The sequence below is a fragment of the Colossoma macropomum genome, unplaced genomic scaffold (assembly GCF_904425465.1).
Source record: "Colossoma macropomum unplaced genomic scaffold, Colossoma_macropomum, whole genome shotgun sequence".
Taxonomy (NCBI): Eukaryota; Metazoa; Chordata; class Actinopteri; order Characiformes; family Serrasalmidae; genus Colossoma; species Colossoma macropomum.
This window is the reverse complement of record NW_023494787.1, coordinates 3,003,577-3,016,197: the sequence shown is the minus strand read 5'-3', so window position 1 is coordinate 3,016,197 and position 12,621 is coordinate 3,003,577. Positions and strand designations below refer to the sequence as shown.

Sequence of the window (12,621 nt, the reverse complement as noted above, 5' to 3'; positions counted from 1 at the left end):
ATAAGTTTATTTTCAGGGGTCCTCTGGAATTTAAATTTTGAGACATTCAGGGGGTCCAAGAGGATAATTAGGGGGTCCTGGGGGGTCCGTATCTGTATTTCGCACCTTGCTCACAGATTTTCAATGATGTTCAAGTCAGGGAACTGTGAGGCTTATTCGAAAAGCTTTAGCTCGCATTTCTTGAAGTAGTTCATCGTGCGTTTTGAGGTATGTTTGGGATCATTGTCCTGTTATTGAAGCCAGCCTTTTTTCAGCTTCAGTTTCTTGACTGACTTAACAGTTAACACGGTGTTCTTTTCATCAAATGCTGCTCCGTCTCCAAACGCCCTTTTGGTGATTGTGGACAGAGTTTCACTTTTGGTTGATCACTTGTTTCCAAAATGCTTCTGAATTGTCTAGATGTTGTTTTGCACTCTTCATACACTTTTTTTTTTACCTTTGCAATGAGGTCATGGGTAAGGTTTCTATCCAATGACTCTTCAATGCAGACCATACAGATCAGTTAGCTTCGTTTTCAGCCAGCTGATTGGAGGAGCATGTGGTTGAGTGTTAGCACAAGGTTTGAAGAGTCAGAGAAATTTATTGCACTCTGGTCATCAGCTAACAATAATGACAATGACTGAGTTGCCTAATCAGTCCTAATGAGTCAGTTAAGGCCTAACGAGTTAATTAATTTCTGAGAATTTACAACTGGGAAGAGTGTAATTGCTTTAGGACATGCCACAATTACTATTTGATTATTTTCTTCATTAAGTTCATAAAATAAAAAGTAACTGTGCATTAACATTTGCAAAAAATAGTTTGCTGCAAACTTTTCACTTCAAAAATGAACAAAACATATAATTTTGCCAGCGGTGAACAAACGTTTGCTTTCTGCTGTAGCTAAAAAATGATGAAAGCTTATAACCCAACAGTTAGCATGGTTATAAGTGCATGCCTAAATCATCACAATCTGTGTGGATGTGTTCAGTATCTCTGATTCTGACACTGCATAACTCACTGTTATCTATAAACATGGACTAAAGTATGTTATCATGGCTGAAAACAGTAGCAGTCATCGTGTTACTCCATGTTTATAGATAACAGTGTTTCATACAGTTTCAGAAACCACATAAGCATTTGGGTTAAAGGGGAAAATGGTGCAAATTAGATTTTTTTAAACAAACTAATTGCTGTTATCTTGTTCTTCTCAATCATTCATCTTTTTTGTAATTTCCTGTTGCAGCAGGCCTCAACTGGCCAGGCCTCGAAGTGCCTACTCTCCTGTTCCCTTCACTGGTAAGAGAAGCGGCTGTTTTCTTTTTTTGTGCATGTATTCTTTATGTGTGTCTTTTTGCAGTGTGTTTTGAAGCCTGCTGTAGGGGGTGGGAATCGATGCAGAATGTTATTAGGATACTTGAGCCATGATATGATTGTACTGTGATACTTAAAGACGTGCGATGTTCTAAGTGTTGCAATATGACTTTATTATTTTATCAGATTGAAGTCTTCAGTTTTTTATTGAATCTAAACAGAATTGACTGTTTGCCTCCTTTAGTTAGTTTAGTTTAGTTTGGTGTTACATTCCTCAGCTTTTCAGTTCAGGCTACCTGGTTGGATCCAGTTGGATCAGTAGGTAAAATGCGAATAAAAACAGAAAGCAATGAATCCACTTCGACCTGTATTTGAACAACAACAGTACGAAGACAAGAGGTTTAATGCCTTATCTTATCAGCTTCATTGTTTTTTGTAAATATACGCTCATTCTGAAATTGATGCCTGCAACATGTTCCAAAAAATGTGGGACAGGAGCAGTTTAAGACTTGTGAAATATAAAAATACTTTAAATGAGCTGACGCGATCATGCTTGAGTATAAAATGAGCATCCAGTTCAGACATATATCTGTAAGAAAGGACAAAATATGAGTATAGGCCAATTTTTAGATTCATTTTTTAAGTTTGAGTCCTTTATGGGTGCTTTCAACCTCTTAAATGTGACAGCACAACTTCAGATCTGCCCACCTCGACTTTTGCAACACTTCTCTCAGTGGACTTGTTGCAAAACTGATTTGTGCATTTGTGTAACTGCTTTACTGAGGGATTAGAACTGGGGTGGGGGCAGGGGCCAGTGTGAGTAATTCGTGACCAATCAAAGGAGCTTATTTAAGGATGGAGAAAAAAACCTGGACGTCGAATAGCAGGAAAACGACCGTTCGTTTCTTTTAGCCATACTGTTTCGCTGATGTACTGATGTGCAAATGTACCAAGTGGTGTTAAGCAACTCTGCAGGAAGTTGGATCTCCAGGAAAAGGGTTGGTGAGCACTGCTGTAGCTCAACAGCTGTAGTAGAAAGCTAGCTAAACACATTTACACATATTGAAAATGCAGTGAGAAATCTTCTTAGCTGTATTACAAGGCATGGCAGCCCACACTCGGCTGGTAACACAGAGAGCTATCTCTGCTCATGGGGACTCAGGTTTGGTGTGCCATCATTGACAGAGGCAGATCAGAGCTTATTTTCCTGCACCTCGGTGTCCAGGTTTTTTTTTTATTTCATGCTGAAATAAGCTCCTTTGGTCACGAAATGCGTCTCACACTGGCCCCCATCCCCACCCCAGTTCTAATCCCTCAGTAAAGCAGTTTTGCAACAAGTCTACTGAGAGAAGTGTTGCAAAAGTTGAGGCGGGCAGATCTGAAGTTGTGCTGTCACATTTAAGAATTAATTTGTGTACAAATAAATATATTTGTATTTCTCTTACTATATTTTCTGCCTGTGAACATTTTAAAATGCAAGTTCAGATTTTTTATTTCACAAGTTCTCAAATCAAAAATGCAAGTACAGATTTTATTCTACAAGTTCTCAGATTCAGGTCCTACAAGTTGTCAAGTTTTGCAACATAATTACCTCCATACACTGCATCCACAAATGCCAGTCAAGTGAAGTTGCACAGCTGAGGACCTGTGTAAAGCCTTGGGTTCACTACACGCCTTTTAAAGTCTGAACAGATTATAAAAAGACTGGGCGTCTCACACTATCAGATTTTTGAGGGCGGCTGAAATATAACGATTAGGGATCACACACTACTCAACTTTTAAGCTGCTGCTGAACCGAATGGACTCACTGAACCTAGTGAACTCACAAACTCTCGCGTTCTCCCATTACTAGGAGACGCAAATAAACAAACAACTGCTGCTGCTGTTTTCTCTGCCGTTTGCACTGAAACAGTACAGAAGCAGCAGGTAAACATGTTTAAGTGAGAATCATGGATTTAAAAAGTGATCAGTTTGGTATTGTTTAGAGTTTTAAATGCACATAACCTTGATTGTGCTTTAAACTCAGCTCATTAAAAGCTTCGCTCCACACATGACTTTTCGCCATTTTTCTTTGTTTACTTGCTGTATTTTCTTCTATTGTGCTCTCAGTTTTCATTGGCTGTTGCAGGAATCCGTTCAGATTGAGTTGTTAACCAGTTTACATTAGATTACACTCAGAGTCGGGTTAAAAAATGAAACGTTTGATAAACTCTGACTGGTCTGAAATGCGTTCAGGAGACTGCAAATCTGAGACTACGACTCAACTCTCTCCAACTGTCGACTCAGACTGACCCAAACATCTGCAGACTAGAGCTGACCAGCTCAGACTCAGCCAGACTGAGAATCAGGGCTAAAATCAGGGTAAAATTATTTCACTTTTAAAACTGGATCAGTTTGTGTCTTCAGTCCCCAGATGATTATTAAGTGCTCTATAAATAAAGGTTGATGTAACACAGCGCTGAACTTTATCTGGAACGTGTTGCACCATCAAATTTGGAGTGAGTGTATATTTACAAAACAAAGAACAAATATTATGTTTTTATACTGTTTTCAGTTTAACACAGGTCAAACAGGATTGCCTCATCACTGCTTTCTGTTTTTATTAGTGTTTCACACACTGTCCCAGCTTTTCCGAGCTGGGTTTGTACTTAACACTTGTACTAACAGACTAGAGCTGTAGTAGCGCAGGAACGTTTAGCAGCAGAAAAAATAATATTCAAAGATAAACTGACTTTACAATATGTTCAGTGCAGAGATATATGTTTGGGAACGGCGAAAATATTAATAAAGGCCAATTTTTAGAATTTTTTTTGTTGCCTAAATAAAATTCTCAGGCAATAAAAATGTTAGATATATAGATTTTACTGTCTATACTGCACCAATCTGAGCTAGCAGCAAATGTTACATTTAATCTAATGTTTAAAGAACATTTTAAGGATGTTTATCATTTCAAATAATGTTCCTATATGGTTTCACGTTAATTCAGACATAAAGTTTAAATTGAGACATTCAGAGGACATTCTGAGGATGTTCTGAGGACGTTGTTGTTTTTAGAGAACATTATCCTGGGAACAAAAACCTTCCTGCTGAAAACTTTAATAAAACATGCATAATATTCTCAGAACGTTTTTAGAACCAAACAATTCTAGCCAGGATTTGACTGCCACGATTTTGCAACGTTAGAATCGATTATAATTAAGTTTTCTTCCAAATCTTATAACCTCTACACTCTTCAGAGCAGACGGAGAGCTTTGCAGGGCCAGAGGTCACTCGTTTATCTGTCTGTCTCTCTCCCTGTATGTGTCTCTGGGCTGTAGGTGAGACAGTGTCGCTGGTTGATGTGGATATTTCTCGCAGGGTGAACTCTCTTCATCCTCCTACTCCTCCTCCTCCTCCCAGGAGAAGCCTCAGCCTGCTGGGTACTTTTCCCTCGCTTCCTATTCCTCTATTCCTCCCCTTCTTTCTCTCCTTTCTTATGCCCTATACCCCTGTTTCTCTCTCTTTCTCTCTGTCCTGGTTTCTGTTCCTTTTATCTGTTCTTCCACCTGCTGTTTCTTACTGTACTGACCTTTCTGTGGCTTTCAGCTGCTGGCTAGTCCGAGAACTTCCAGTTAAATTAGTAAGAATTAAACCGGACCTGCGTCACACTTGTCTTTTGAAATTAAAAAAAAAAAAACAAAACGTTTCATTTATTTTTTCAGATTAAATGTTTTTCTTATTCCTTTTTCACGTCTCGCGCTTGTTGTTTTCTTCCTAATCAGAACATTTTTGTTAGCATCAGCCATGGACCGAAAGAGGCTTGATAAATCTAACCACACATTAATTTTTCATGCCTTTTTTCATGTTTTCATACTTCATTCATATTTTTCTTATTTTTTTCACACATGAAAACGCTTTTCTTCATGCTCACCATGTCTTAGATTTTTTGCTAGCAACTTTTACTTCATGTGTACCTGCATGACAGAAAGATTAAAAGCCAAAAAGAAGTATTTTAGCTTGATAAATTAAACCAGATGTGTCACACATTCTTTTTACATAATTTTCTAATATTTTCATGCTTTATTTTTTCTTGTTCTTTTATTACAGCATTTTTGCTAGCATCATTTATACCTTTATAACACAAAGATTAAAGGTCAGAAAGAAGTATTTTAGCTTGATATATTAAACCACTCGTGTCACACTTTTTTCATTCTTTTCTATGCTTTATTTATTCATTTATTTATTTTTCACACACAATAAAGCTTTTCTTCATGCTTACCACGTTTTTAGCATTTTGCTAGCACCTTTTCCTTCATGTTTACCTGCATGACAGAAAGACTAAAGGCGAAAAAGAAATATTTTGGCTAGATAAATGTGTTTAACCATGATAAATAGAACCAGATATGTCACACACAGTTTTTTTTGTGATTGTCTTTTGTTTTATGCTTTATTTATATATATTTTTGTCTTGATGCATGCTAGCACCTTTTATTTAGTGTTTAACTGCATGACAGAAAGATTAAAGGCCAAAAATGAAGTATTTCAGCTTGAGAAATGTATATTAGCTTGATAAATGAAACCAGAGCGTGTCACACGTTCTTTTCTTCATGATTTTTTCATGTTTTCATCTATGTTTTTCCTCCACGCTCAGCATGTTTGAGCCCAGTTGCTAGCATATCCCTATTCCTACTTGATTGAAACCAGCACAACAGGGTGTAAAGGGGTATGTAGGTTTGACAAATATGTATCTGTGCTGGATTGTGGGTGTTGAAACTGGTTTGATGTAGACGCGTGGAGTGCGGAGGCTTCTGGTGAATGTTATCTCTCTGTTGTAGCGCTAGCATCAGCTATTGTTAGCAGCTAAAAAGGAAGTGCAGAGCAACTGCCACATGCTAACCACAACTTAGCTCGTCACCTCTCTGGTCGTCTCCGCTCGGCTGACGTGTGTTACACTGGAACAATAACAGCCCACAGATCCGAGAAACAGAGGGAGGAAACCCAAACCAGCTAGTTTCACACTTCTCTTTATCTCCGGCTATTGTTCCCCTGTTAGCGAGGCGCCGTGAACAGTCAGCGCGTTTCGTACCGTTGCAGCTCAAACTGCGCTACAAACCCTAAATCTGTACTTTTACCACTGAATTTTGTTTTTGCTCTTTGGTTCCAGGTTGGTTTTAAAGTAGAGAATCAGTTTTATGAGTTTATACAGGTTATCTAAATGTAGTTGATCAGACAAGACGTGTTTAGTGTCTGAAGATCGCTTCTTTTGTTTTAGCAGTGGAGCTACGAAGCTAAAGTAGCTAACAAGCAATGGAAGTTTTAACCCCTATCTGAAAAACACAGCACTGACTAGTATGAATGCCTAAACTGGTCTAAGCTGGCCTAAGCTGGTTTGTGCTGGTTTAGCTTGTCACCCAGTATGATCTTCCTGGTTGACCAGCATACCAGCATCCAAAACACTAAATATCGCTGTTGTCGGAAGAAAACCTTGTATCTCCAAAATAGTAACTTTACAGGAAATGGAAAAAACCTACTTTACTTTTAATGTAAGTCAATGGAACCAGAATGTTTTCCGGGTCGTTTCTTTTAATCCATTCTTCATGAAATTAACACACAATGTAAAGAGTAACAGGTATTTTCAAATTATGTTAAAAACTGAAAAACAACAAAAATGGAGACACAAGGTTTTCTTCCGACAGCAGCGATATGCTGGTTTTGCTGGTGACCATCATGCTGGTCTATGCTGTTTTTATCTGGCAGGGCACCAGTTAGCCTCACGCAAAAGTAGACGAAACGTTCTAACTGAGATTTCCTCTTAATCTCAGGTACTTTTCCTAGAGCCGGTTAAGTCGCTAGAGCGAGACTTCAGCCATTTTCTCCTGTTTCTGAAATTCGGTTCCTGAGAAATAAAACTCAGATTTTCTCACTTTGATCTAAATACGGTCACACATATGGAATAATTACTCTTTAGTGTCTGACTCATCTCAGTCCCGTCTGAGCTGAGTAATATTTCCATAGGAAGCGTGTATGATCTCATTGTTTTCTTATACAGTCCTGTTCTAGATCACAGAACTCTCTCAGCAGTCTGTCAGCGTAGAACAGGCATTTAAAACTGGGCACTTTCTGGGTCAAAGTGCAGCAGAAAATAGCATTTACCCTCATCTAACTCTCCGAATTCAGTTCATGAAGGCCTTATTGGCTGATGAGCTGAATCAGGTGTGTTTAATGAGGCAGTGTGCTGAGCTGAAGTCTGCAGAGTTTTGGCCTGCAAGGACTGGAGCCTGACGCATGTGGTGGAGAACAACGTTTCTCATTCAGCACCAGAACGTCTCACTGACGTGATGACATGATGCAAATCTCTTTTCTCCTGAGGGGGGTTTAGGAGAAACAATTCAGAAATCAGTGATCCTTCATTAATACAGTATTGAGATCTGCATTATTTCTCTGAGACAATCTTAAGAAAGATATTGAGTGTGTTTACATGCACTAAATAATCCGATAACTGCAGAAAATCAGATTTTTTTCAGTAATCTGATCAACACGTTTACATGCTCTTGAGTATTCAGATAATGGGGAAACTCCAGGTCTACATGAGTCAGACAGTAATCAGATTTCTACTCCAGCCAATAAACTCACAGAAAAAAACATGACGTAAACGTAATGTAAAACTCGAACTTCATGCTGCAATGTTTTTTAAAAAACAAGCACTGAAAAATTAATTTCAGTGCTTTATCAGAAATAAACACGATCACACTAAACAACATTTAACTCTCCCTTTGAACAAGATTTCTTATACCTGATTAAAATGACTCATGTTGTTGGAAAACAGCTGCCTCAAAATACGCTTTGCTCTGAACCAGCCTGCAGCGCACTTGTACCAGGTATTTAGTGCTCTTAACAACTTTGATCAAAGGGAAATTCCACAGATTTTTCAAAATTTCTGTATAATTCACAGTGTGAGATGTAATCAGAGCGATTCAGAGTGGTTTGGTGTGAAATGGTTCAGATGTCTTTACAGTGGTGGTGATAGGAACCAGGGGTCGCCATGACTACAACACAGATATAGACATTTTATTTACTATCCAGAACCACCAGTGAACCTACACGAGTCTTCTGAGTTTATATGGAATGTCGATGATGATGAAATAAGTTTGGGGACTATTTTATCTGAGAACACCCTTCTTATATCCTTCCACCATGAATGGATTGAATAAACTGATTAAAATGTTTTAGACCAAAAACGTCGTCAAAAAACAATCGTAAAACAGTGTCTCAGACATCAGGCAGTGAATTCATAACATTCTAAGAGGGAGCTTTTTAGAGGTGGACGTCTAGTTCCTATCACCACCACTGTGAACGATTCTGACTCGGGTCTGCATGCTAATGACTATAAGTTGTGGTTTGAACTGTTCTTTTTAACAGTGTACCATTAAAACAAAATACAAAAAACTAAAACATCTAGCTTTAACTGCGCTCAGTGTAGTCTACGTTAGGTGCAGCTGTGGTTGTAATAAACCTATTCTGAGACCACATTTGTAGTCGGAAGTTTATTTGGTTGGCTGTGGCTTATTGTTCGTTTCTCTGTGGGCCTCTTTCAAGTTGTAAGCTGTATGGTGGCCTACCCTGTATAACATAGTAACTGCACTAACTTCATTTTTTTTGTTTACTAATTTGTTGAAATTACTTATTTGCATCTAGCAAAGAGTGTTTTGCCCAAAACCTTCTTTTTTCTGATTTATGAATACGGTCCTCTTTATAACATGCTATTTTAGTGTCAGTGTGTACTCTCATGTGCAGTTTGGATGTATTTTACATGTTTGTTTGATGGAGTTTAGCGTTCAGGTTTATCAGTTCAGTCTGGAGCCGTAAACGCTAACAGATCAGCAAACATGCATAAAGATATTAGAGTCAGAAACGGCTGATTCTGGTCTGATCTAAGCCGTTTATTCAGTGCTGTACAAACCAGTCCATTTAATGTAATGGAGTTGTTTTAATTGATGCTATTAAATTACACCACGAAGAGTGTTTCAAGTTAATCTGACTAATTACTGATTAATCAGAGGGTGTAAAAGTAGAGACTGCAGCTCGGTGGACACTGTTTACCCTGACTGGACTGCTTGAGTTAAACTTTGTGGATCACTGAACATCAGGAAGTAACTGTAACTCAGATATTCAGTTATTAAAGCTTCAACTTGTGATGTAACTTAATTTTTTTGAGGCAATAAGTTTGTAAAAGTAAAGTCGACTCATTTAAATTGACACTGTATCACGTCCCATTAGAGACTATTCATTTTAGAGAAACTTTACAGTGGTGGTGATAGGAACCAGGGGTCGCCATGACTACAACACAAATATAGACATTTTATTTACTATCCAGAACCACCAGTGAACCTACACGAGTTTATATGGAATGTTGTTTATGGTAAAATAGTGGAAAATCTGAAATAATAAGTTTCCTTTGGGAAGCATTTTGCCTCACAACACCCTGCATATTATAACCACCATGGCTGGATTTTAAGGCCAGAATCTTCTCAAAACTATCATAAAAGTGTGTCTCAGTCATCAGGCAGTGAATTCATAACCATTTCATGTAGTAACTTTCTGTGAGGGAGCTTTTAGAGGTGGACGTCTGGTTCCTATCACCACCACTGTGAACAATTCTGACTCGGTAAGTTTCTCTAGAACAGAGCGTTTCACACCAAACGACTCTGAACCACTCTGTTTACATCTTAATCAGTTAACTATGTAGGAATTTTGAAAAATAGGTGGTGTTCCCCTTTAAAGAACATAACATACTGGTGCTAAAACTAGCGCGTTGTTAGTAAGATGTCTGTTTTAAGAGTGTATATTTCAGAAAAACAGCTAGTTGTGTGTTTGCAGCGCTGTGGGTCGGGGGGGTTAAAGGGTTCTGTATCAAGGTCACACATACATCACTGCTCGCATTGAGTCACATTCATGTGGGATTCACAGGAAGTTACTCACACACACCTTTCTCTACTACCTACAGGGCCGTTTCCCCCACCCAGCCTGGTCTAATACACGTTAAGAAAACAAGAAAAACTATAAACTACTACTTACAGAAGAAACTGAATCTTTAAACAAACCATCACATAAATTCGAATAAAATCAATGTGTAAAAAAAATAATTTGTTATAATAAAGACTTTTACATTTACTTACCATTTAATGTTATTTTTCGATGAAGATTAAGACACAGTGAACCCAATACAGTCAAAGATCATTCTTTACCCAACAGAGAGGCGTTTCACCTAGTCTAATGTGAAGTGGCCTAACACGTCTCGTCCCAGATGTTACCCAGTTAGCTGCTAACTCTTTCATTTGAACAATTTTTCAAAACTTCTGCATAATTAAACAGTTAAGATGTAAACAGAGCCATTCAGAGTGGTTTGGTGTGAAACACTCCGTTCTAGAGAAACTTACAGAGTCAGAACTGTTCACAGTGGTGGTGATAGGAACCAGACGTCCACCTCTAAAAGCTCCCTCACAGAAAGTTCCTACATAAAATGGTTATGAATTCACTGCCTGATGTCTGAGAACATTGGGCCTCATCCTTTAATACCTTTGTAAGTTTGTTCTTAAGTGTGTTCTTGTGAAAGGTCCTAAGAAGTCTACGTCAGATTCATGGCGTGTTCTTAAAGCGCAGAACTGTTCTCACCTTGCTCTTAAGTGTGTGTACACTCTTAACCCTCTATTGCATGATGTTGCCTCAGGGCAACAAACTCAATACAATAACATCATGCATATTTAAAGACAACGATAGGGTTAACAATGAAGGGAAGAGTTTGTCAGTATGTCAATAAAAAGCATGTTCTTGGTCATACTGTCTCTTTAAACCTCTTTTTAAACATTGAGTTTAATTTTTTTGTCATGAGATTTTGCAGAAATATGTTTGTTGCCTAGAAGCTCGCGACATCCACCATCTGATCTCGCGCATACACAGACTGAGAAATCCGAAAGAAATCAGAGTAAGAGTTTACATGCACTGAGAAATCTGATTACTGAGCTAAAATCCGGCCTCTTTATCAGATTTCTTAATCAGATTTCTAGAGCAGAGTATGGTGTTTACATGACCTTTTGAATAATCGGATAACTGCAGAAATCCGATTATGATCGGATTATTGAGTGCATGTATACGCATTCAGTCTGATGGCAGCTAACGGAACTGGCAGTTAGTGTTCTCCTCTAAGCACGTTCAGCTGTTCTTTGTCGTTGCGTTAGCAGCAGTTTGAAAAGATGCAGTGACCCCTGGTTCCTATCACCACCACTGTAAAGACATATGAACCATTTCACACCAAACCACTCTGAATCTCTCTGTTTACATCTTAAACACTGAATTATTTTGAAATCTTGAAAGATCAGTTGAATTCTCCTTTAATAGTGCGAGCAGGAAAACAGATAACAACAAGGCTGGAAGTCGATCCCAAAAAGAGTCGAATCTCTGGTTCCACACGTTTGGGATTCGGGAGTTGACTCCAAGGCTTTGTGAGACTGTTCTGAACCCATCAGCCATAACATTAAAACCACCTCCTTGTTTCTACACCCAGTGTCCATTTTATCAGCTCCACTGACCACATAGTTTCACTCTGTAGTTCTACAGTTACAGACTGTAGTCCATCTGTTTCTCTGATACTTTATTAGCCCCCTTTTACCCTGTTCTTCAGTGGTCAGGACCCCCATGGACCCTCACAGAGCAGGTACTATTTGGGTGGTGAATCATTCTCAGCACTGCAGTAACACTGATGTGGTGGTAATGTGTTAGTGTGTGTTGCGCTGGTACGAGTGGATCAGACACAGCAGTGCTGCTGGAGTTTTTAAACACTGTGTCCACTCACTGTCCACTCTATTAGACACTCCTACCTTGTCGGTCCACCTTGTAGATGTAAAGTCAGAGACGATAGCTCATCTGCTGCTGCACAGTTTGTGTTGGTCATCCTCTAGTCCTTCATCAGTGGTCACAGGATGCTGTTGGCTGGATGTTTTTGGTTGGTGGACTATTCTCAGTCCAGCAGTGACACTGAGGTGTTTAAAAACTCCAGCAGCACTGCTGTGTCAGAATTAGAAATCGTATTCTTTGGCTTGCCGTGATATCATGGTTTGTAGTGTAGACGGTTGTGCTGCTCAGTAAAGCCACCCCTGTTTTTCTCTTTGAACAAAGTGGGTGTAAAATAAAATGTAGACTCTGTGATTAAAAGTGTCTCACAGTCGCAGAAACGTTCTGCTTTTCTGGTGATGCTGCATCACTTTTGCGCGATAACACATTTTGACGCTTCTCCCGAGCGACAGGCCATTAGAATCTTATACGATATACGACGTCAGTGAGTTTTGTATTCTC

At 38.8% G+C, this 12,621-nt stretch overlaps 1 protein-coding gene across 1 annotated transcript in view; it reads left to right on the top strand.

Moving 5' to 3' along the window:
* The window catches only part of LOC118805216 (suppressor of cytokine signaling 7-like), a 38,925-nt gene that overhangs the window by 6,240 nt on the left and 20,064 nt on the right, over positions 1–12,621 (top strand). The window contains exon 3 of the mRNA XM_036565865.1: positions 1,226–1,278. Coding sequence (XP_036421758.1) covers positions 1,226–1,278 — 53 coding nt within the window. The remainder of the gene's footprint in view (positions 1–1,225; positions 1,279–12,621) is intronic.